Source organism: Rhea pennata, chromosome 7 (assembly GCF_028389875.1).
Source record: "Rhea pennata isolate bPtePen1 chromosome 7, bPtePen1.pri, whole genome shotgun sequence".
NCBI classification, from domain to species: domain Eukaryota; kingdom Metazoa; phylum Chordata; class Aves; order Rheiformes; family Rheidae; genus Rhea; species Rhea pennata.
The window spans coordinates 5,391,330-5,417,614 of NC_084669.1; the positions used below are offsets into that span (position 1 = coordinate 5,391,330).

General features: G+C 34.2%; 1 protein-coding gene across 7 annotated transcripts in view; it reads left to right on the top strand.

Moving 5' to 3' along the window:
• The window catches only part of ATE1 (arginyltransferase 1), an 86,767-nt gene that overhangs the window by 47,235 nt on the left and 13,247 nt on the right, over window positions 1-26,285 (top strand). For all 7 annotated transcript variants that reach the window (XM_062580426.1, XM_062580433.1, XM_062580432.1 and 4 more), the window contains one exon: window positions 18,534-18,654. In XM_062580426.1, coding sequence (XP_062436410.1) covers window positions 18,534-18,654 — 121 coding nt within the window. The remainder of the gene's footprint in view (window positions 1-18,533; window positions 18,655-26,285) is intronic.

Here is a 26,285-nt window from a genome sequence, read left to right on the forward strand (position 1 = left end):
GATCAGGATGAGAAATCTGAGGCAAACAGTCGTCTAAGTGAAAATAGCTGGGAGAAATTTATCATGTCCCATTTCACAGGGCTCAATAGTTATAAATTCACTGCTTTTAACTGACTTGCACTAAATCTTATTTGTTGGCTTACTTGTGGACTCCATGGCAACTATTAGCAATTAAAGTCTGAACCATAAACTGTGCAATTTATACACAAAAGAAGTGTGATTTTTGTTTTATTGAGCTTTGTTTTGGAATAACATACTTGACAATTCACATGCCATTAATTTTTCCTGTTGATCTGAGGAATGAGATTGCAGCTTATGTTTCAGAATTTTCCAGTTATAGTCTAAAACTCTATTAACGATTGCTAGTAAGTGTAAGAATGCATTGAATTGAATATATTTGTGAAGTTTCTAACAAGCAAATGAGTTAATATAGTGCTGTTTAGTCAGCTTCATTTAATCTTTTTTGTTATTGATTTGATCATTTTTTGATCATGGCACTGGAGCACTAGTTATTGTTCTGAGTTTTCTGTCCACCTGCCTCTTTGGATATTTCTCTTCTGAAAAAGTGAGAGAATTTAGATATGCGAGACAGATGCAAAACGCTAAAATGTATTTATAAAGGCAATGATCACCATTCTTCCAAACAGTGATGGTCTCAGTGAAGCTCTTTGTAGCCATGCTAGTCTTCGAGAGTCAGGCAAAATACCAAAGGTCTTGTGTTCTGCAGAAAAAAACAGCCCTTTAAATCTATCACTGAGGTATAAGTCATTGAAACACTGGTCAGTTATGTCCACACACCAGATTTATCAAATCTGGGAACACTTGGAATATCAGATCTCTCATTTAACTTAAAATCCTATAGCTCTTATTGTATTCTTTATTTTTGCTATTTCACTGATTATATTAGCTTTAATTAGGTAATATTGTCAAGTGGAATTTATTTGATTTGCTTTTTCTGCCTTTTCTGGTTCTGCCATATTTCACCTTGTGGTCTTTACAGTAGGAGCTGGCTGACAAGTCAGTTAATCTACCCAGAAATGTTTTTTTCTCCAATTTTCCAGGAAAGATTTAATAGTAGATACTTTAATGAGGTCTGGTTTTACTAAAACCTCATTAATTTTACAAAGATATCATAGTACACTTTTCTGAATTGTTATATTTAATCTAGATGACGATGAATCAACAATTCATTATTTTGAATGATTATTTTCTTTGTATGAGTTTGTTCAGCTGCTAATTGTTCTGAGTCTGCAAGTAAATGTATATTTATGTGGTTCTATTATTTATCCCCAATCCTAACATTAAACACAATGCTTTTAAGAGTCTGACTTAAAAAGTTTTCTGTATTTTATGACAGTGATTACTAGGCCCTAGTATAGCATTGTTGTTTGAATAAGAACTAGAATCCCAAATTTCTGTAGAGCAGAATGATTTGGAAACCAACAAGGAGTAATGGAGTCATAGAAAGGTGGAGGGGTCGCAAACCTTGAAGGCATTATGTAGCCCATCTCCTTATTCTGAGGGAGGTTAAACTATACTTGTATTAACTTTAAGATCCATTGGACATCTATCTGCCAATGATCGCATTTGACAAATTTTCACATATCTCCATGTATTGTAGATTTTATCTTTATATATTCAAGTGCATTGCTAGTCCTCCCATTATTTTTTTTCCTTATGTCTGACCTGAATTTTTCTTCCTAAACTATGTTACGTTTTGTTCCATCTACCACGCATAGGAAGAACATGTTATTCCTTGTATTTTGCAACATTTTTTCTAAACTTGATGGCTTCTGTCATGTCTCTTCTTGGATATCTTGTATTTTTGCTGAAACAAGCAAACAAAGCCCTCAGTTTCTTTAATATTTTCTCCAAGTAAGACTCTCTAGAGTTCCTGCCATTCTTCTTGCTGTCTAGTGGACTTCAAGTAACCTCCTTCTGTCCTAGAGAATGATGTCCGAAATTGGTCCTTACATCTAAGGCCTTCCAATGCAGAGGGTAGCTTGTATAGATTATTCATACAATGTGAGTTATTAATTGGATTGTATAAAAGGAGATAGTAGACATTGGAGGCAAGGAGAAGGGGTAGAAAGAATAAAAATGGGATTGTGGGATTACAAAGTTTTCAGGATGGGCTAAACTGAAACTTGGTCTAAGTTATTTTTAATATCAACACTGAATATGAATATGCCATGGATATATATGGTCTTGAATCTCTTTATATTCATTTTGCTGAGTTAAATAGCTGTTAAAAGTTGCTTTTTTCTTTTTTTCAGGAGAGACTATTGCCTTACATGATGTGCCAAAACTTACAGGGTTTTGTGCTTGTTCCTTACAGTAGCTAGTAGGAAGTGGCTGTTGAAAGAAAGTAACAAATTAAGAATAAACAAAATCCAGAATAAGTATGTGTTAGTACTGACATTACAGATGATAGTAATTGTCATTTTACAACATCAGTAAACTGCTAGTAGGAGAGAAGCTTATTCTATGTTATCCTGTGATAGCCAGTAGCATTATTTAGGTGTGTACAACTTAAATCTATAGCTTCTTTATATTACAGGCATCACGTTCCTATTCTAAGAATGGGGCTTGGCAGGCTCCTGGATGATACTATGTTTTCACTGAGAGTATCATGAGGGCCACAGAGATCTGAGCGATTGTACAGAGCAGAGCATCAAGCGGAAGAGTCAGTGGAGGAGCTAAGTATTTTTGTTACAACTTCGTTGAAGATGTTGATTAATAAAATTAGTGCACAAAGGCTTTCAGACTGTACTGTATTGGGTAGGCCTGGAAAGATTTGGGAGTCTGGCAAATCATAGTCTTTTGACTATGAGACCAAGACCCCAAAAACTTGCTATTTCTGGGCACTAGTTTGAGTTTTCAGTTTATCATACAGGGGACTTAACCAAGACTTAACCTTTTGCTCAGTTATTTTCAGCTGAATAACTGAACTATACTAAAAGGAATTATTAAACTTCTTTTGGTACTGGAACCTATTAAGAGTAGTTATTTGCTGTGTTACGTATGAAGGGTAGTTTTGAGATGCTTATTAAGTTGTTTCCAAATGATTAGATATTTTTTTTTTAAATAGAATATTATGCTATTTACTCCCCTCTTTCTCACTCCTAATAAAAATGGTGATTTGAAAATGTTTGCACAAGTAAAACTGAGCTAGACTGACAAAGGAAAGGGTATAAAACTGATTCCATTGTTAACTAATTGAAGAAGAATGGGTTTGTGGAGCAGAAAGTACACAGGAACCAAATTCTTTGTTCATCCAAACACAAATGCACTATTGTTTTAAGGATGGTCAGAAGACAAGATGAGGTTTTTATTCCACTGATCTATTGATTTTTCTGTTTGTTTTACATTAAGACTAGTGTTCTGCAGGGCTACTTAGTGCTGATATGTTCAGTGAAGTTAATCCCCAATTTCTGTTATGAATGTGTTCTTACATTCTTTCCATTGTGCTCTTTACCAGCTGGCATGGTGAGTCTTGCTGTTAGTTGTTTTAAATTATCTTCCTTTGAAAAGTGATAAGGGGAGAGATTGGCAGATATTTTTGTTTTTCAGTATAAAGTGATCACTGAGAATGGTGGAGGACTTGCTGCTCTTTGCATCCTCCATGTAAACCTTAAAGTGGCAATCAAGGGCGGAAGGACATTGAGTAAAATGGAGTAGCTCAGTGCTCTGGTGAAGGCTGATGTGGGGAGCTAGAGAGCTAGTTCGAAGTTCTCCCTCTGCTTCTTTTTTGGGTAGTCTGAGGATGCGACTTCTTAGGGAGAGGCTTTGTGGATGCTCCTCCGTAATTCCTGTTCAAATGTGGCACTGAGAAAAGATCCAAAGGGATAGCAGCCGTGCAACTTTAATTATTGCAAGGTGATAATCTGTGTTTCTCATAAATCATTGTGTAGTTCTTTCAGAAGAGCTTACAGAAACTTAATTTTAGAAGATAAATTTATTTCTCAGAAGATTCTCTGTTTCACTCTTTGCTGCTGATGACTTAATGGATTTATGAACACAAAAGGATTCCCAACCAGCTGAGAGGTGATAAAGAAATTCTGTAATTGAAATCGTTTCTTGATTATGTTCATGACTGAATTGCTAGTCCCTAAACACCTTTATTAATAGCCCCACCTTCTGATGAAATTTTAACTGTTAATACATTTAGTTTTATTATTTGCGCAGTGGAAAGAATGATGATCCAAGAGAAAGATGATAATATTTCTCAAGCGAATAACCGTTGAGTTAGAAAAGTTGAAAACTGCCACACAAGTATCTGAAATCTTTATTACATTATAAACTAAATTCTGTTAGATGCCTTTTCTTTAATACACTGCATCTGTGGTGATTACATGTCTTTACAGCGACAAGAAAACAGTGAATGTGAACTTTCTCCCAAGAGTCTCTTAAACCTGCAAATATTGTTCCTTTCTTGAGATCTATGAACTCTTTCTAGGTGTAGGGCCAAATCCTCGGAGCCTGATTTCTGACTGCATTAGGTTACGTGGACAATGCAACATTGTGAGAAAACCCCCCCTAAAGGGCAAGAGAGAGGGGGACTTCCTGAAAGGACAGGACTAGGTGGTCAAGTTGGAGTACACCATGCTGCTGCTGCCCATCTGCACCGGCATAATAGTCTCGAAGGGCCCACTGTGAGCTGCTCTAAGTTACATCTTTAGATGCCACTAAGACTAAATAGGAGGCAGAGAAGTGTTTGAGCTACTTTTGGCCACTTTCCTTCAGACATGCTAATCTAGGTTAAACTCTTGTATCACTTTTAATTTTCATATATAATAAGCATTCAAGTATTTATTAAATTTTGTTGCTCTGTAATTCAGAAATATGCTAAAAATGCATTGAAGTGCATGAAACTGCTTTCATGTTTGAAGATACGCGTGCACTTGAATACAATGTAGAGTTTTATTGATTTTGAAATAAAGTGGAGTGATTACCTGGGCAATTTTACTCTCTTTATTTTAACTCTGAAAAAAAGGAATTATAAACTGACAGAATGATAACAAATACTTGTGTAGTTCTTCTTCTAAAATGCACCTAATTCTATATTTGAAGCATATATTACGCTTAATAAATGGACTTATTCGCCAGTACTAGAAATTTTATATTTTGTTTATAGTAAAGGAGATGATTCATTAAAATGAGGAGAAATTTGAAAACAAATCAGCATAAGAAAAAACACAATGAGAGGATATGATTATATTTTTAATAGGATATGTCATCAGGCATATAGCATATACTGCAAAATAGCTAAACAAAAATTCAGTAAATTTATCTTCTCATTTACTGTAGGCTATATTTTTTCTGTGTTATTTCTATATTTGTTTGCTATTCTTGTATGTGGATTCCTTCCCCACTTCTTATGCTTAGCATAGTCCCAGGAGAGACTCAGATGCATTGAAGTGCAGAACCTCTGGAGTCCTCATAGTTCAGCATTTCTTCTGGCAACTAATATAGCTACAGTCATTTCAGTTTCAAGTGTGAGGTTGAAATGATGAACAGAAGCTTGTACTGACTGTGGTGTCAGTTCATATTCTGCTTTCTGCAGCACTTGGGGTTTTTTTTGGCTTTTACAGTAGGTGCTATTGTGCATAATAGGGAAGATATGATGCCTCTCTACTTTTGGTATTTTTCAAAACCACATGCCATCTCTTCTGTGATGAAAAAGCTTGCACAGTATAGATTTTTGTACTGTTGAGGCTGTTAGTATGATCAATAATACCTTCAATTCAGATGTTTGGTTTGTGAATTCTGAGGTTGGAACTTGGTGAAATAGAATGGTCTAATACCCAAGAACTAACTACTCGGGGAACAAATAGTGAGAGAGGAAGAAAGTTGGATAAGCCAATACTTAACAAACAAAAAAGACCTAAAATTAGAGTGCTTATTTTGTGAATAAAAATTCACAAATGAAATAAAAATGTTTATGGTCTATAAAAAAAAAAAGTGCTTGTAAAGTGCGTGTCTATGACGCTTCTGAATTTTTATATAAATATTTTAATTTATTTACTTACTGTTAAGATTTAATTTCTAACTCCTGATTGGAATGCTATGATAAAGTGATATTTTTTTTCTCATCTGCTGACATAGGAGAGGCAAGCGTATTTAGAATTTTATTATTATTATTGTTCCTGATAACATGAATTGTGGACGCCTGACCACAATTTTCTTTTTAATTCTGAGATTTATCATCGTCTTGCTTCTTCTCCTTCAGATTTTTAGTGTGTGCAAAATTCAAGTTAATACATCCTTAATACAATATTTACTCTAGGTCTTACAGAAAAAAAATATTTTAGTAAAGGTTTTATTAACAAACTTGCCTGTGCTACTTCTTTTTTCTTGTCCTTTAATACTACGTCTTTTCTACTGTCCTAAGATTATTATTAGCTCCTATTTGTACCATTTGTATGCATAGTTTTGCATTAATGATTCAGTAGTACTTGTTGTTCCTAGGTGTATGTAAATGAATAGAAATTTTAAGAAGTTAGAGTGGCAATTTTTAAAGTGATACAGTCTTTCAACATGATTTAGTTGCACAAGCAGCACCAATTCTTTTGAAAATCCCATTTTATATGCATAGCATAGCTTAATCTAATGCCAACATCTCCTAACTGAGCTCTTAGTTAGATATATATTTCAACTCATATGAATATCAGTATTTCACTGAGGGAAATACTGAACAACTTGAAAAGCTGTGAATTAGTCTAAATATTTAGTATGTCTTCAGATATTCTACAGACTGGATATGAAGGTGAAGTGTTTGGTACCTGGCTACCCTCAGCCCAGACTTTCCTGGGTATGTTGTTATCTCTTGCCCTCAGAATCTCATTTGGATAGATTTTTGGCAAGTTCTATTAGAGGCAGAAGCAGGACTTTGGGGAAGGAAGGTAGTATTTTTGGTGGTGATGCTGGCTTGGCCAGTTACAAAGATCAAAGGTGAGGCAATGGTGGGTACAAATGGTAATGCAGAGATAGATCTGATGGGAACGGCAGACCAGAGCAGATCAAGAGGCATTGAGTAGCCAGTGCTAGCCCATGCTTTGAGGGACTTGGGACCCTGGGGTTGCTGAGTGAGGTCAAAGGTTGAGTTTTGGAGCTGAGAGAGGAGAAAGTATGGGGTTTGTTGGGAAATTGTTTGAGGAGAGTGACTGGGGAGGGGTGGAGAAGGCTCAGAAGTTAACAAGGACTGGTGCTTGTAGAGGCTATATGTTATAGGGGAAAGTGGTAAGGCTACATTAGTGCAGAGATAATGAAGATCAAAATAATACAGTATGGAGAGCTTTTGGACTAGCAGTTAATACTCTGATGATGATGGTTTAGTTCTGGTAAACATTAATTTTCTCTTTGCCTGTGCAGCTATACAGAAATTCTTTCAATTTAATTTTTATGTTTGGATATTTTTGTTTTTCAGTTGAATAAACATTTTTGTAGTGCTTTTACTTTTATAACTAGATAGTAGAAACATCTCTGACAGATCATTAATTTAACTTTCCTGTGGAGTGTGTCTGTAAGCTTTCTTTTCAGATACAACAACAGCTAATGAGGTATTAAAGAATGTGTAAAGCTACTTGATACCATTCTGACAATTTTTCATGTATTTGTCATATATGTATGTATAGAGCACGGATGTGATATACTGGAGTGTGCATATTTTTCTGTGATTATCTCACTTTGTGTTAAATATAAGAAAATAAACTTTAATACTTTATTTCATACATTCTGTTTAATGAGCCCATAAAAGTATTGTTAGCTTATGGCAGCTCTTCAGGAGAAAGATATGGGCTCCACATGATTGAAACGTCACTTTTTTACTTCTTGCAGCTGCCAAAATAAAATCCTTTTGAGATAGACATAAGTCAACATTGTTAATGTGTGTCTGTACTGAAGCATTCCTCTTGAGGCCCCTGCTCGGGTTTTATCATTTTGTCACAGTTACACAGCTTTAGCTCCCTTTCTGAGTTTAGTGCTAGAGCCCCTTTAAGAATTTCTGCAGTAGATTTAAAGCAAACATGTTCCATACCAGTAACAATACGATTTTTCTTCCCCAAGATCGGTATTTTTTAAAAGTAAAAAGACAGTTTACATATTCTTTCTTATTGATTGTTTTACACTCAGACTCGGTCAGTGTGTTACTTCTGCCCCCTTGAATCCTGGAGTAGCCCCTATAAGGGCAAGATGAGTACTAGCTTCCAGCTTCAGAAGTGTGTCTGCCTGCTCCCATCTTTAGTTAACTTGTTTGCAATTGGCTATTTAGTGGAAATTTCCAGTAAACAAATTAGTTAATTTTACATATTTTATTTAAATAAATATGGGTCATTTTTCTCTTTTACTATAAGATTCACAGTAAATCTCACCATTTGCAAGTGTGTACAAATGCAACTTAAATTAGAAATATTCTTTGAAATTCCAGTCTTGTGTTGATGTCAGTATGCTGGCAGTTCAGTATCATTGACATTGCCCAAACATTAATGAATGAGAGAGAGATAAAATGGCAGTATTTGAAGGTTCACAATATTTGCTGCTGGTAGCAGTCTGTACAATTCCAGTCAGGAATTTACAGGATGTTATTCATATAAATGCCATCTCATATCACTGTCTCATCTTTTTTGTATGCCAAATATAAATTTTATGTATAACACTGAAAGTTATACTTAGTTTCAATAGTTTATTTTAAGGAAATTCCATTTAGCACAGATTGACAGATACAAACTTTTCTATGTGAACACCTAGTAAATATACAAAAAACAGCTCCCCCCAAATTAATCCAAAAAACTTCCAAAAACCTTGGGAAATACAGAAAGGTAAAATAGATGTACCAATAGTTTAATGATATAAAAATACTTTAGGAAAGATACTTAAAAAGTTATCCTGATTTTGTGTAAGCTCTTTTGAGCGGCTGCCTACTTCTAATATTTATCTTTGCTTCGCAGTTTAAAGAGTTGTCTTCATACCTGTCTGTCATTTGGATATTATTATTTCAGCTTTGGATAAACAGTCAGACAGCCTAGGTCAGTTCAGAATCCATAAACTTACTGTTTCTGTCATCAAAAGTCTGGAACCAGAGCACAATAGCTGTTGTAGACTAAATAATGTTATTTATTGGTCTTAGAGGGGAGTTTCTATAATCTTTTGTAGTATTAACTTGTAGGGTGTGAAACACTGTATACATTGCTTTGGGTAGCCGTACACAGTACTTTAGTTTTTTGTGCTATGATTTGTAGAGTTATCAAATGACATCTCCGAATCGAAAGGGTGGTGTTGAATTGCTTACATAGTTCTCTCAAATTAAACTTACCAGAAAAATCATAAAACAGAGTTTCTGAATGTTTTTAGTTACTAAAGTACACATTATGTTGAAGAAATAGCAGAAATTAGGTAGTCAGAAGTTGCTGAAGAGTACAGAGATGAATCCATAAAGGATGGAATTAACATTTGAATTTAAAATGGCTTTTCCCATCTCTCTGCTATCACAAAGGGCAAGACATTGTGATTGTTTTTCAGATGGTAACTTGTAGAAATGCACACACAAATTCAGCCTAGTATAATTCATTGTTTAGATCAAGCTTAGTGAAGTCTATAAATGCTGAATTTGTATGCATATATTAATGTCGGAACACATTATTTTTCATTTTTCGGAAGTGCCTAGAAGGCTAAATCTAAGGAGTTAAATTTACAAAGGAGTCAGTGTGGTTACGAAGATCTGTACTAATGGATTCTTTTGCACAATCAACATCTTAATTTTCAGTTATCCCACTAAATCTTGAGGTGTGGTTTCTAATTAAACTGCAGTCTCCTGACTCCCTCTTCCTATTATATCCATCTACATCTGCCTGTCCATCTGTCTATCTTTCTTAACTAGGAAAAAAAATGAGTTAGCACAGGTGTTGGTTAGGAATAGGCAGAGATGTTTAACTGCTTGTATTCAGGCTCAAGAACATTGTTGTACATGCTCACTGGCTTGAGTAAATCTTGAAATGCAAAGAATATGACAACCTCCTCCCCACCTCCAAAATAATTAACCTCCCTTAAAAAAAGGGGGAAGGGAAGAGGATGTTCTCACAGGGTTATAAGTTACAGTGATTGCTTACTAAAAAAATATCTTTAAAGGGAAGACCAGCTCTGAATAGAAAAAAACCCTCCTGTTTTATTGACACTTAAGGTTGGCATGTTTTCATTTGATAGGAAGGTCTTTGCATATATAAAAGACAGTCTAGTTGTGTATTAATACAGGACAGTGCTTGCAGACTAGTAATTTCTAGATTTCATATAAACCATGCTCATCATTTGTTCTTCTCTGTTAAAATAGATAGTAGATCTGTTGAACTGCATTTTAATGTCTAAAAAAGAATCTTTCTCATTTGCATTCTTTCATTACTTCCCCTTCCAATATCTGCTGAAGAAGTCGAAATCTGATTTTCACACTTGGACGTTGGGATGTTGAGGATCTGACCTGAAAGTGGTAGCGGGGGGTGTTCGTACAACCTGCTGACTTGCATTTATTTCCCTAACTAATTTGATATTTGCTTATGTAATTGCACCATTTTAGAGGTATAAATCTCTACTTACACATAAAAGTCTCTCTGTTGAAAATAATTCTGAATAGTCCAACATCCGGAATACTTGAAAATTGTTAATTCTTCTAAATAATTAAATTGCTGGATCTTGTAGGCACTCCAAAAGTTCTCAGTACTTTAGAGAATCCTCTTGTGTTGTATCATTGTCCTCATGAAAACAAATTGTTCAGCCCCTGCTTTATTTTATAAAATTGCTTTTTGTTAAAGGCTGATGTTCTTTATTAGAAGGTACAGTATGCTTATTTTGACTGTGGTGTATGCTTGGGGAGAAATAGTAAAAAGATATTCATAATTTAACTACTATTTGTTTGATATAATTCTCTTTCCTAATTTAATACTTAAAGTGATAGTTTAGTGCATTAACTGATGTGGATTTCCTGAATTCCTTGTCTTGTTAGGAACAGGTTAATATTTGTATAATGTTCATGTAGTAAAAAAACAAGCAAAGCAAAGCAAAAACCCACCTCAAATATATAAGGAAAAAATTCTTTAATCAAGATCAAGTATAAATCAAGAGAGCTATTTAGTAAATCCATTCATATCTTTAATGTATGTCTGTCAAGCCTTCAGAAGATGTTAAAAATGTAGTTTTTATGAAATAATTTCTGAACATTTAGAGGGTTTTTTTTTGTTATGTGTAAACCTGATCACTGCTACTATTTCAGATGTAGTGGCTCTAATTGCTTAGAATAAGCAATCCAAAACTCTCATTTACTGATTTTTATAAATGAAGAAGAACAAACTTTTGGCAAGAAGTCTTGGAGAAGGGAGCAGCGCTTGAAAGTGATTGACAGAATATACACAGACCTATAGGTTATATTTACTTCTAGCTGATAATGGTATGTTACCAGCTTACCAGAAGCTGATAAAACAGCAGGTAGTAAATGCACATCTTGCACCTGACAGTAATGCAACAGCCATTCATAATAGTGAAGCAATTATCTCTTGAGCATGCTAATTCCTGTTCATTTTTAAACTTAAAACCAGAATTATCTCATTGAGTAATAGGATGGTGTCGGTCAGGATCGTGGGATCTGTTTAATATTTGAGTATAGTCATAGATGCACGTTATCTAAAGCAGCACTTCTGTTAGCTACTTGAATTTTTCTGAAGCTGCCGTTGTATATTAATGTGCAGCAGTTCACAGCTTGGACTGTGTCACGTAAACATCAACCTCCCTTAGCCTGTTTTATTGGATGAATGGGGGAAATGACAATATTAATATGGAAATGGAAAAAGAGCGGGACAGAGATTAAAAAGGGAGAGAGAGTTTGTTTCCTTCACAAACTTTCACCTTTTTCCTCAGTGCGAAGTAATTCTTTCTGTAGCAGTCCATGAACCTTTTCAGATACCTCCTGGCCATTTTCCAATGTCAAAAACAGACTACAGTGTGTGTAATATTTCAGATTATTTTTATGAGGGAGGACAAGGTGAAAGTAACTATTTAGACTGTACACTGACTTATGAAAACAGGAAGATCCAAACAATTCAAGGTATTGCTAGAAAAAAGCACATGTTGGGAAAACAAAGACATAATAATACTTGCTTAAAATATCTGGGAGGTTGGACAGGCAAGAATATTTCTTTGCCAGCACTCTGTGCGGACCAGTAACTCAGGCAAATAAAGTGATGAGATTTGCATGAAGTCTGAGTGAAATTGAAGACAAATTTATTTTGATACCATTTTTATAGTGGATTAAGAGGATGCAGACAGTTAGTAGCCAAACAAGAGCATGATAGTTGTGGTTAATTTATTGGAAGTCTAAGCTCTGTTCCTTTTTGCTTAAAACAAAAATGGCTTTTACTGTTATCTTAGCTGTTTCCCGTTTACCCTACTGAGATATTTTATTTACTTGAGGGATGTAATCAAAACCATTTGAAACACTAAAAAATTTTGAATGAACAGCTAAATTTGAATATACCATCAACTAGTTGTAGGAAACCATTTGTTTCCTGCTATTTGTTGGAAATACAGGAAACCGTTACTGTAACTATTTTATCTTTGCAACCAACCAGATTATGACTAATTATTTTATTTAATACTTTATATGGAATTTGGAAATGAACAGAAAATAGGTGAAAGTTGGCAAATGATATCATTGCTTTAATCATTCAGGTTAAAGACTGATACACATATAAACAAAATAGCAAGAAAGTAAGGTAAATTAAGTGGTTGTTGGTATGACTATGATTAAAAATATTTTGAATAATTATAAATTAAAGTTCAACTAGTCAATAACAATACAAAACTGCAATAGTCTTGCAGGCAGAGACACAGAATGATTATGAATGCCTACACTTCTGTCTGAAATACAACTTTACATGTTGTATATGTTTCATTTTTAGACAGGAAACATCCCCAGTATAGGGGAGGGTGAGAATTTTGTCTGCAAGCTTCTCTGTATGAGATGTAGTCTGGCCTATAAATTTTCCATTACGTAGATTTTGTGTCTAAAAATTGTAAGTAAAAGAATGAAAATCAGCACATCTTTTTAAATATGGAACATTTCCCTTGCACTTCATATACTTCTCATAAGTTGTTTGAATTTTATGAAGTACAAAATGAATTTTGGTTATTATGAATAAAATCCTTTGAGGATTACTATGCATTAGGCACAGCTGCATTTCTATAATCCCTTTACAGTATTCTTTAATAACCAAGAGGTAGCTAAGCTCTCAAGAATGTAGCACTTGTGTCCTAAAACATTTTGATTACATAATTTGTAATTTTGGAATTTGGATAAAATTGGCTCATTGTACTATTATTGAAATATCAGGCACTGTGTTTGCTTGTGCATCGGTGTGGATTGCACAGTGAAATCCAGTTTGTTATTACTTATTCATTGGGATATTCACAAAACACACATTTGCTGAGTTAGCACCTTTTTAGTGTATCCTTTCTTTCTGATGAATACTTTTGTTGACAAAACTGGTGTCCAGCTGTTTCCATTGATAAGTAAAGCTTCATTGTTTATTCTGTATCTACTCATCTTTTTTTATTATTTATTTATTTATTTAGAAAGGTTAAAAACAATTGGTGTCTGAGATGGGGATGAATTTACTAGTGTTTAAAAAACCTTTTTCAAGCCTTCTAGGCCTAGCTGTACATGGAACACACGTGAGCGACTGCCGACCGTCGGAAGCGCAAATGGATTCAGACGTTCCGCTCTTTGTCTCGGCTGGTTCTGGCTCACCTTGCTGGCTCAGGGTGGCATAGCCCAAACACAGTTTGTGAAAACAGAGCAGTTAGAGTTACTTGCAAAGGACTCTCCTGGGGTTTTGATAAAGCCTATTTCTGTTTATATAATGAAATCAGGGAGCAAGGGTCTGCTGTAGTACTTTGCTGATGGGATTCCACTGGTGTTGTCTTTCAGTGAGAAGACTGAATTTAATAAACCTTTAGTCTGACACACTCTTTCTCATGTTCTGCTGCCTGGCTCTAATGGATGGCTGTTGATAATTTTGGGGGTTATTTTGTTTACGTAGTCTGAGAGCTTCTTTTTAAGCAGCTGGCTGGAAACTAAGATGAAGGAAATCTTAATTCACTTTTATTAAAAGATCAATGGGTTTATTGTGAAAAATAGAATACAGATGTAAACTGTACCTGATAAAAGAATTAGATGTGTATTTAACCTTCCTTTTTTGTTTGTTCAGTGCTACTGGAACTTGACCTTCTTTGTTTTTGAGACTATTCTCTTTCTTGGTGCTTCTACATTTCAAATTTTACTTAGATTACAAAAACAAACTTTGCTGATGTTTTTCATCTCAAATGCTTACCAAATCCCTCAGATTTTACAAAATATTTAAAAAGTAATCTCCAGACTAAGTTCTCGTTAAAAACTTTGACCTTGCTTTGGTTCAGAAAAGTTCAGAAAAGTTCAGATTCATTTTTATTTGGAAATTGTGAAAGAAAAATATCATAGTGTGAAATACTAATTTGGGCTTGCCAACCTCACTGTAAAAGTTTCCAGTTAAAATGTGGCATATCTAACAGTATGAGTGAAAGCATCTTAAATATTTTTCCTTATTATATTATGTCAGAGGAAAAATGCCCCAAACATTAGTGAAAATAAAAATCTTAGAGAGATACATATATATATGTATATATTTTAATTAAAGTCATGTGTTGCAGTGAGGTGACTTAGCAGAAGAAACCACACAATCAGGTTTTCCTTAGCTATGTTAATTTTCAGTATTGGTATTAAAACAAGCTAGTCAGTAGATTATTTAGAGATAATAAGATAATAATAATTGATACTTTAGATAATAATATCAAAAGGCTATTTTTTCTTTTAGTTTTCTTTTTCTTTTAATTAAGAATGCTTGTTGTGCATGTACATTTTAAGAAAGAGTGAAGCGTCAGTGTTACTAGTAGAACTTTGAGACAAATCATAAAAATTTTTTGGTCCAAAATGTTGGAGAAAGCTCTCATTTTATTAATCAGCATAGATAAATGTAAATTGATCCACCTTAAATTTACCTATAAACCATTTCCAAATGAAACGTTACCCTTCAGGAATGATTTGTTAGGATTACTTTAGATACTTCCTTGAAAGTATCAGCTCAGTTCTAAGTAGCAGTCAAAACAGTAAATCAAATATTGAGGATTACTAAAGAAAGAATAGCGAATAAAAAGGCATCATTATGCCACTACATTAATCCTGTGTGCTCTTCTGCATCTCAAATAATGTAGTTTTAGTGTTTTCCCCCTTTGGCCATTCCTGCTATTTCAAAGGAGATAAAGCAAAGTTGGAAAAAGGACAGGATGACTAGGATGACAAAAAGTATGGAATGATTTCCAAAGGAGGACAAGTAAAGAATTTAGGTCATCTTAGGCAGAGGGAGACATGATAAAGGTCTGTAAAATTGCAGGTAGCATGAAGAAGGTGGTGTGGGAATGACTATTTACTGCATTTCCCTAACAAAAGAAAGGCTAGCAAATGAAACTACAGGTTGCAGGTCTGAAGTAAAGAAAAACAGTGATTAAACAGACCCAAGTCATTGAACTCTAGAACTCCTTGACTCAGAAATTCATGAATATTTAAGTTTTCATGTGCTTAAAAAATGATTTGATCAATTCCTGGAAGAAAAATTCATTTAAGGTTATTAAATGACTGGTGAAATGCGTTATTACTGAACCTGTTATACGATTGTGGAAGTATCTGTATTACTACTTGTTTGAGTTCAAGAGAATAACAAGATATGCTTGTACCATTCTAATAATCTTCTCAGAGTATTTTCTATTGACCACTGTTGGAGGCAGGATATTTGGCTGTATTGTAGACATCTGATGTGACCTGCAGTGGCTGTTCTCATGGTACAACAACTCAAAAAGCGTTGATCTGTCTCAAGAAGTATATCTCTGGATGTCTCTGAATTTTAGGCAGATAGGGTCAGCAGTAATGAAATTTGAGATATTGTATGTCCTGCTGAGCATTTCTCTACTAAATGTATTGCAGGAACATTGCAGGAAATATGTGCAGTTGTGTATTGACATAGCTTGTTTCATCAGTAGGTAGCACTGGATTTAAGAAGCTGAAATATAAGACAAGTGGTCAGGGGTGATCTGTAAGATGATACTTTTTGTTGAAAGTCTTGTAGTTAATTATTCCTAAGACGGTCTGTACAGTAAAATCAGTGCTCAGTGCTACTGTGCAAGAAATCTTATATTGTGAGATAAAGGAAAGCAAAATATTTTCAGATGTGGTTTTTACTGTACAGTGAATTATTTCTGAAATGTCTTCTAATTTAATCTGAAGTTTTTGTTATGACCTCTCAAAGTTGGAATGCTGTTAATTATATACATTACATTTTATTACATAATGTAACATCATAGAACTAATTGGGAAATTTAAAATAGGGCTGCATAGCGATAGGATTTTTAGGTGTAGATTTCACAAATGTGATATGATTTAAGATCTAGAGGCAGTACCTTCTAATAAAACTGTAGGTAACTGAACAATCTTTTAGTTATGAGTATAGCAATGTTACTAGGCCTGTGGCTAAACTGCTATCTTATACTTTTTGTGTCTAAGCAACAGCCAGTTGAGAAAAATAGATTAAATTCACAAACAATTACATTTTAATACTTTTTTTTTGTCTAACTGAAAAGGCATATTGTTTCCCAAACCCTTAAATTGTTTCATCTGAGTAATGATGACTTAAATTGTTCTTTAAGCATTACATTCACGTACCTTTCAGCTATTTCTATTTAGAAGGCGTAATGTTTCAGAGTGGTTTATTTAATAAAGCCATTTTCATTCTCTGTCTTGAAAGAATTTTCTGAAGCCTTGAGATTTAAGCTTATGCGTGGAATTAGAGGAATATTGTTTTAATTTAATATAGAAATTTGCATTAAAAAAGCAGTAGTTACAGGTTAATCATGAATGGTTTTTCAAAGGAGAAAATCAGAGTCATATAGTGAGCTTATTCTTCCGCTGTGCAATGACTGTTTGCAGAAAGCCTCCCTAAATGAAAAATAAATGTAAATTGTCATCATAATCTAGCAATAAGCATTATTAAAGATATCTTTTAAAAAGATGCACAGTAAAGTGATGGGTGACTGGAGAAAGAGGAGTTACTTGTGGATTAGAACTGGTCATAGTTCAATTCTGATAAAGGGAAATGCAATGGGGTATCTGAACTGTGAGGCTTTTCAGGAGGACGTATCAGGCATCTGATAAGGTTTGTCATGAACTGATTTTTTTCTTTCTCCCCTCGTTATTGAACCTTAATCTTATCCATCTTATGCAAGTTTTTTGTTTAGCATTTCGTATGGATATTTGTGATTTACTTTTTATGGGACATAATTTATAGATTTCTGACTCAGATATATTTCCTACCAACTTTGTAGGAAATACAGAACAAATAATTATTTTCTGTAAACATTGTCAAGAACTGAACATTAAGTTAATAGGAAGGATTTGAAATATCTCTCAAAATTCAGAAAATTATTCTTTTGATCCTCCAAGATCAAATACATTGCTGCATAAAGCTTCATAAAGTGTGTATAAATGAAGAATAGTGGAGTTTGTGAAAATGACTTTTTAAAATATATTTTTATCACCATACTATAGTCACAAGAATTGTAAGTTCCTTCTCAAGCATCAGTCAGCTTCATTTGCACTATATGGCTATGGAGGTTGAGAAGGTATGGACTATATGAACAATGGCTCAAAGGTGTATCTTTGATAGAAGTTATAGGCCAGTGAATAATCTTATTTTAAATCAGCTGAAGATCTGATTAGAGGAGGTCATTATCACTGAGCTAGTTATTCTCTGTAGTTCATGGGAAAGTAAATATTGCTTCTATTTGAATGTATACAAAGACTATCTTTTTAATAAATCAACAGAAAAAGTAAAATTTCACTAATCATGCTTACAGGCTATTCTAGGATAATTCCATGAATTGAGAAGAGTATATTACTATTTAAGGAGCAATGAACAAAATGCTTCAGCACTGATACAGTAAAAATAGTATCCTGCTTATTGTTGTGGGTTTTTTTCCTCGTTAGAAAGTTTTGTTTTTTTTTTTTTTTTTTTTTGTCTCCATTATTTGCTAGAATGAATACCATTTGAGATAGGCTGCTTTCTGAGGTGCTGAGTTTTTTGTGTCGGCACCAACTCAGTAGAATTCTAGACGGTAACTTAAGTATAGAATTTCAGTAAGCAAAGCCAAAGCTTCCCTAGTTCATCTTGGAGACTGTAAAATGTATTATTTTGATTTTACATGTCTTTTAAAGTTAAGTTTTTATCCCTGATGTGATGGAGAAATTACCAAAGGACAAACCTTGTGTTTACAGTGAAGCTGTTTCTGACTCTTGTTGTTTAGTCTTGATTAAAACTATGCCTTGTTTATAGGAAAATCTGGAAACTTGTAACCAGAGTGTTCTTGTGCAACTGATGTGACTTTTTTTTTTTTTTTTTTTTCACCCTTTCTAGGGTCAGTATAGGCCCTCTGATTTGTTGTGTCCTGAGACATATATCTGGATGCCTATTGAGCAGTGTCTACCCCTACTTGAGCATTCTAAATATTGTCGTTTCAACCAGGATGTAAAAGCAGGTAAGTTTATAAGTAAAGATGGGTCTCTAAGTTGTGTGTCTTTTTTTTCACAATATGTTAGTATCATCTGCTGGTAAAACATTATAGCAATCTTGTCTTTTGAGAAAAGTCTAAAATTCAGAATACCTCCAGCAAGCATTAGCAAATACAATTCTGTTCTTTTTTTTTTTTTTTTTTTTAACAAAGAATAAGCAATAAGAATTTTAAATACATTCCATTTTAGGGTTAATCAGAGTTAACATATCTTGATGTCTTCACATGAATATATATGATATTCTCTGCATGAATATAAAACAATCAAATAGTTATCCCCCCCCCCATAGATTCCAGTCTGACGAATGCATAAAGAAGGCAAGTTAGCATCAGTAGCAAAATGAAAGAGCTCAAAGCTTAAAGGCATCAAGTGTTAAGAAACAAAATGTTAGCTTTATGGTCAAAATCTGTCTGAGAATTTGAAGAATATAACAAATGGTAAAAACATCTTAAACATCTTGAATTTGGTTGCACATAGTTTTTTTGAACATTCTATAAAAAGTTTACTTTGTGATTTGCCAGCATAGAATGGTCTAAATTACTACTGATCAGAATGTAATACAGTGTTAATGTTATAAAATGACATAATCAAGTGAAAAAATTACATATACTTGTTATATTTACTACCTCTATGGGCAGATTACAGGCTCCAAGGAAGTTCTGTCAAATAGAGAATACTTGGTGTGATGCTTGGATGGAAAGCAAAAATCATCTTAGCTTCTTTATTAATTACAAATTAATGACTATCTACTTGATTTTTTTTGTTTGTTTCCCTACTGAATAACAGTTCAATAAAATTGTAATATTATTCAGAGAGGTCAATCATTAAGCTCAAGAGCACATAACACCATGATCTATTTCTAGCTATCAAAAATACAGATTTACTTTACTGGGAGACTGATTTGTCTTGAAATCAGTTTCCTTTTTATCTTCTATGGCTTTATTTTAACATTTTCATTCACTGGTTAGATGACTGTTGGAGGAGCAGAATGTAAATGTATGAATGGAATTTGAAGAGAGATGACAACTTAAGTGCAATTATGAGCTTCTGGAAATACTGCTTTAGTTCCTTGGTTTTCCTCATCCTGTGCATATTATGACTTGGTTGCTCAACTATAACATTAAAAAAATAATACTTCCTAATGTAAAAATGCTGAAAGGGTGATATTCTGTGTTCAGATACTGCAATAGCCAGTACACTTCTATCAAATACACTTCTAGATATAGATAGTAATTTGTATGTTTTTAGTAAAAGAATTATGCTAAGTGTTCTATAAAAATAGTGTTTTTTTCAAGATCTAATGGGTAGCCGTAAGATATAACATGGACTAGGGAACATCCTTGGATGCTCTTTAAAGAGGCTATTTACCACCATGGGAAAAGCTCAACTGGAAGGATTTTAAATGGGCAGCACATCTTGATCAGCCAGAGGCATCACTAGATTGGTAAGAGGAGATATATACACACACACACACACACAAAACAAACAAACAAACAAACAAAAAAACCCCACCAAAAATACAAAAGTAAGAAGAAGGAACCTTGTTTTAGAGGCCAGTGTTGTTCAAGATGTTCTTGTCATTCAGAAAGAAAAATAGTGCATTCATTAAAAAAAAAAAATTAAGCACAAGAAGTGTGACAGCTAAACTACTGCCGTTTGAAGGTGTTAGCCCCATACCAGCAAAAGGGCATCATCTTTTCAGTTCTGTGAAATTCCTGTGGGATATCAAGAATTTGGAGACTGTAGGACATAAAACTGCATCTTTATCCATGCAAAATATCTCTCTCCAGACATTATTGGAAATGTGATTTATGTCCTGTGGTTTAAGGAAATTACAACATAGCTGTATGTTGAAAAGAACTAGACCTACTGTGAGCTTGTATTCTTTGAGGTTTAAATAGTTGCTAGTTGTTAGGAAGCAGTTTCTCAACAGCAAAACCAGTTCCCTTTTTATTTCTTCACTTTCTGCAATGGTCAGTAATATGACTTTAATTAAGTTGCACTGAATTAAAGCAACAGAAATGATGGTATGCTGTATTCTTCATGAATTGGCTTTCTCTAATACTGCCATAATTATGTCAGTTAAAGAGTTCATAATTTATCAGGAGTGGGACTGCCTGACTGGAAACTGAGGCTATTAATCAGCTCCGATAAACAACTGGAAGAACGACTGCAACTTGCTTTGTTTCCTGGGACAGTAAAACAGGCACTGGAAATGGTCGTCCTTTATGTATACTCTCTGTAAAATCAGAATAATTCTGAAATATTACGTCAAACTAGTTTGCACATCATGTTTGGTGATTTTCTAACTCCCTCTGAATGCTACCGCAGCAGGGGTTGCTGCACATGCTGACCTTCCAAGTCACAGCACTGCCAGAAGGATTTCTGAGCATTCATGCACATTACCTCACAGAGCTTTCTCGGATAATCAGATTTCTTTTTTCTTTTCTGAAAAAATGAAATTCACAAAAAATAGCAAAAATTTATGCTAAAGTATTAAAAAGAATTCACTAGTACTTGTGGAGGATTATGCTGGGTTTGTATTATGTGGTTATCCTGGTTTGGAGTATATTCAAATGGCTTTGATGGGCATTGTTTTCCATCCCCTTCTCCCCTGACATCTAATATATTAGCATTTGGAGAATCAAGAAGAGGGGAGAGACAATCTAAACGTAGGTATTAACTCTGTACCACAGAGATAAGTCTAAATACATGTCTAACAGTTAATAACTAAAAAAAGTAATCATATGCACTATGATAAATTCCTTTTTGATTATTTTAAATGGCAAATGATGGGTGCCTGATGGTTGAAATAGGTCAAACTCTTGCTTCTTTACTTCTGGACCAGCATTATGAGGTTCAACCTTACTTAACCTCAAAATACTCCAGTCATATAGAAAAAAAGCTCAGGTCAGCAAAGTTTCAAATTTGATATTTAAATAAACTATATGGGTTCCCTCTTTATGTATCGTATCCTAGCATATTTTGAAAAATATCAGTTACCTTAGCCTTTTGTTAAGCAGTAACGGGTGCCCAAACATCAATCATAAATTAAAAAGTAACGTTTGTCAAGTACTCTTGCTTTTTTAAATCATGCCTTACATAATAGATTTTTTTTTATTGTAGTCTGTTAAGTTTGAAAATTTCAGAAGATCTGGTATCATCTTATAAATGAAAGATATTTAGTAGAATTTTACTGTATTTTTTATTATTAGAATTTTACTGTATTTTTATTATTAGAATTTTACTGTATTTATTACTATGCAGTGACCAGTCACTTCCTTACAAATACAGAAGCAAGTAGTGAAGTAGAGTAGTAATTAAAAGAGGATTTGGATGATGATGAGTTCAGAAAGCTGAGACTCTGCTAAATTGCATTTCATTGAAGTGATATGCAGGCAATTAGCCTTCACTTTGTATAAGTGAGCTATATATGAAATGAAGCTATGAGTACAGATGGGGGTAAGTATTTTTTTTTTTTAATAATAATATTCTGCAGATAAGTACTTGCCAGTGACTGTACATACATATTGAAACTGATTACCAAAATTCGGTCAAGTGATAGCATACTCCTGAATTAGTCTTGGGCATTATCTGTCTTTCACGCTAGTCAACTTCCTACTGGCAAAGCTGGTCTTTAGAGTTTTACTTTGGTACTTTTACTAACAAATATACACATAGAGCAAATATAGTATAAAGAGAATTATAAAGAATTTACTTGTTATTTTGGCAATACATTTATGCTGTCACTTTCCGTTTTTCAGAGACTAACTCACAGACATCTTTTTCTAACATCTGTTGAGCATTTCTGTTTGTTGCTTGTGAGACAACCCTATGAAAATTGTCCTTGTGAAGCAAGATATTTATGATAATGTGCTTTGGGATTTGTAATTAAATTAGTGGAAAACTTCAATTAGCGGAAAACTTCAAATCTTTCTTCCCACTGGACGGGACTTTTCAACATGATGGCACTGGACAGTGCTGGACTATCAACAACTTTAAAAAGCAATATCAGATAAGGGTGGATAGAGTCTCAGTCTAAACTGATGGCTTCAGAGCCTTCATGTTTTTATAATTTCTGTCTGTGTTTAAATACCTTTATGCGACCAGAAGGTGGAGTGTACAAATCGCTGCTATTAGGGCTTTCTTACCCACATAAAAAGCTATGCTTGATCTGCAATGCTAAACATCTCATTGCTACTGCAATCTCAATCGTGTAGGGTATTTCCCACCTTCTTGTGTCCACTGGTTTGACCAGACGCTTTTAAGAGTGCAGGTCAAAAAGGACTTTGTTGTTCTTTTTATTAGCTGATTTGTTTACTGAAGTTAATAAATTGGCTAAGTTAATATATGTGTTCCATTTTCTATATTTCTTATGAATGAAATTGAAATGCAAACAGAATGCATTAAGTAAAATACTTTCTGCAATGTAGAGACCAACGTGTGACAGACAGGCATAGTCTCCGTGGCTGGCTTTTATATTCTCTGCTTCAGAGAATATAGTCTAAGATAAGATGTGGTAAATGCAAAAAAGGGCAGCATGAAGAAACCAGGAGGCACCTCTGGGTAGTGTGGTAAATTATAGTCATAGTACATCAACAGACTAAACTTAATGGAATTGTTTGCAAAAATCACAGTGAAGGAGAGTTCAAGGAGGGATCTAAGGAAGTGCAGTAGTTATCTGTTGGAGTTTATGGCAAACTCCCAGCAGGAGAGCTGTGGGAGAAAGGAAGGAGTAGGTATGGGGACACACAAAATGGATATGCATTTTGATTATTTCACATCGAGTTCAATTCCATTTTTAGTGTGTTAAGTGGAAAACAAAGATAGCGTTTAGATTACATTGAAAAGACTGGCATGGCATTTTTCTCAAATGTGTAAGAATACACTTAAACACTCCCATGCTTCTGTAATAAAAAGATAATGTTAATAACATCTTTAATTTTACTGAGCTGTTCCAATGGCACTGAAAAACTTTTAAAAAGAAATATAACAAAAGGTAAACCATATAAAAAATAAATCTGAAAAAGTATTGTAATTTTATATGCTAATATTGAGTTGGAATGTGCTTGTCAAAATTTTAATTGTGAAAGACTATTAGGAGTTACAAAGGTGACCACTGCAGTCTCTCTGTCTATATAGATAAATATATACACGCATATACACTCACGTACACATATATATGTATGCATATATATACATATATGCATATATTTGTGTATTTTTTCTTTTTAATGCATATGTATTTCTCTTGAAAATTTATTTCTGACAGTTTTAAATACTCTTTATTTGGGTAATTCTTATGCATTTCATACTAGTTATACTAAGAATTCTTTTTTAATCATTATAAACTGCTAAATATTTTATTTTACCTAAAATTATTTCGGGGGTGCCTTTTTTATTTTATTTTTTTTGTGTATTTAATTTAAGGGTGAGTCCTAAACAATGGCAATAGCTTTGAAAATATTTTGAGAAAATTTATACACCAAAAACAGTGTATAAATTGGCCTAGGAATTAGACGTTGCTATGTCCAATCAGCTCTGAAACAAAATATCACAAAATAATCAGTGGTAAAGAAAGAAAGAAAGAAAGAAAAGTCTTTAAAACATTGTGATTTGAAGTATGGTCACAATATGAATTCCATTTTGCATTAAGTTCTGGCAAATCTGTACTAAATATTTGAGTTTTAAAAGTTCATCCTGTTTGATACTCTGAATACATCTGTCTTTGACATACTAGATGTAGCAGAGTAAATCAGTACACCTCAAGCTCCATCTTCTGACTTCTGGTGGAATTAATGAAACATTTGACATATATTCCTCAAGAATCATTTTTAATCCAAAATTACCTTTGTTGAGACTATATAAAGAACAGATATATTTTGAAATTGCGTATTTTTGAGGAATTTGTTTGAAAAATAAGGATATACTGGCATACATCACATTGAAAAGATTAGTTTTGGAGGGCCATACACTCGAAGTATCCCGTCAGTAAGGTTTTACTGCTTCAGTGTTGTAGCATTTGATTCTCTGGAATTAAATTCTGCTCCTTTTTGTTACTGAGACAAATGGAAAGACTTGTGTAATCGGTATTGAATTTATTAGTTACTGGAGATATGGAGGAATGTGAAGAAGGGTAAATATAACTAAATCTTGTAGGAGTCATTTTCCATGATCTGTTAGAACAGCACAGGAACAGAAATTAAAAATTAGATGGTGTGAAATAAATAGACAGGTCATGTGGATTTGTTTCATGCAGAGGATAACTAGCATTTAGAATTAGTTTTAAAATGTTATGAAAGTGAAAAGCTATAGTTAGGGGCAGATACAGAACAGCTGTGGAAGTGATGCCAGGCACATGTGCTGGACCTTCCTCCTGCCCTGAGAATCAGGAAGCCTCCGAGTGCAGCTGGGACTCGGCCACATGCTACCAGCTACTGCAGCAAACTTTTTCCAGGGTCAGACCTTTTATAATGATCCTCAGTGCCATAGAACACGCTTATTTTGGGCTGCAGAGACATCACCAGTCTTTTCATGTGGAGCTTTTGGGAATGTAATTGATTCCATGTTTTAATTATTTTAGTCAGTAAATTGATTGCTGTAATGTGATTTATGTAGCTGATAAGCTACTGACAATTGCATGAATTTTGCCTATTTCATGGAAACGTCTGCATTTGTAATTCTCAGCCTGACTTTTATTTTATTTGTTTGAAATTTTTTCCTTATTCTCATGTATCACCTTAATGAGGATTTTTCTTTGCTCATCTTTTCTAAAGGTCTTCTTACTACTTTCTGCCATTTTCATTTTCATACAGCTCAAATATTTTAATTAATAGTAGTTAACTCTCTTCAACCCGTTCAAAATCTTCTTTATCTCCTTCCCAGTGTTTTGAGCAGTCTCTCTACAAAGCATTGTAACTCTGTAAGTCCTTTGCACTGTCTTCTATTCCGTTGTTTTACTGTCATTGCAAACTTGGGGATCAATACTGCATTTTTGCTGCTGACATTGAAGTATCATTCAAACCTGTGTTTAAAACTCTCTGGAAAAGTATGTGCACAGTTTTAAGTCCGTATTAGCTAGCAACTTAAAGAGCTACTTTCACTTGCTGTGTCTAAGGACTGGATTTACTAGACCATTGTTTATAGTTATGTCTCAAAAGAGAAACAAGACACTCGAAATAGTAGGCTTCTCCGTTCTTCTGAATAACTGGAATACTTTGAGAAACTGGAAAGCTGAACTAATAAAACTAATAAAAGTTTTGAGGGGCACTGGGAAGATGCATCGGATGTGGAGTTAGGCTTGGTCGGTCTCGTCAATGCTGACCCAGAGCAAAGAAACCTTCCTAGAGCCCAAGAGATCAGAAGCATGCCATGGAAATGCCCAGAGAGTCCTGCAAAAGTGAGTTGAGGCATGAATGAGCTTGTGAACTTAACACAGCATTAGCTAGCTGGGGTAGGCAAAACTCCCTTGAGCAGTCTGCCTGTTCAGAGGTCTGTGTTCTCAGGACATACTGGTCAGGGTGGCAGTCAGGAGGGCCTTGTGCAGAACCAGCATCTCACAGTGCTTGTTAGCTCAGACTCCAGTTGTGCACTGGTG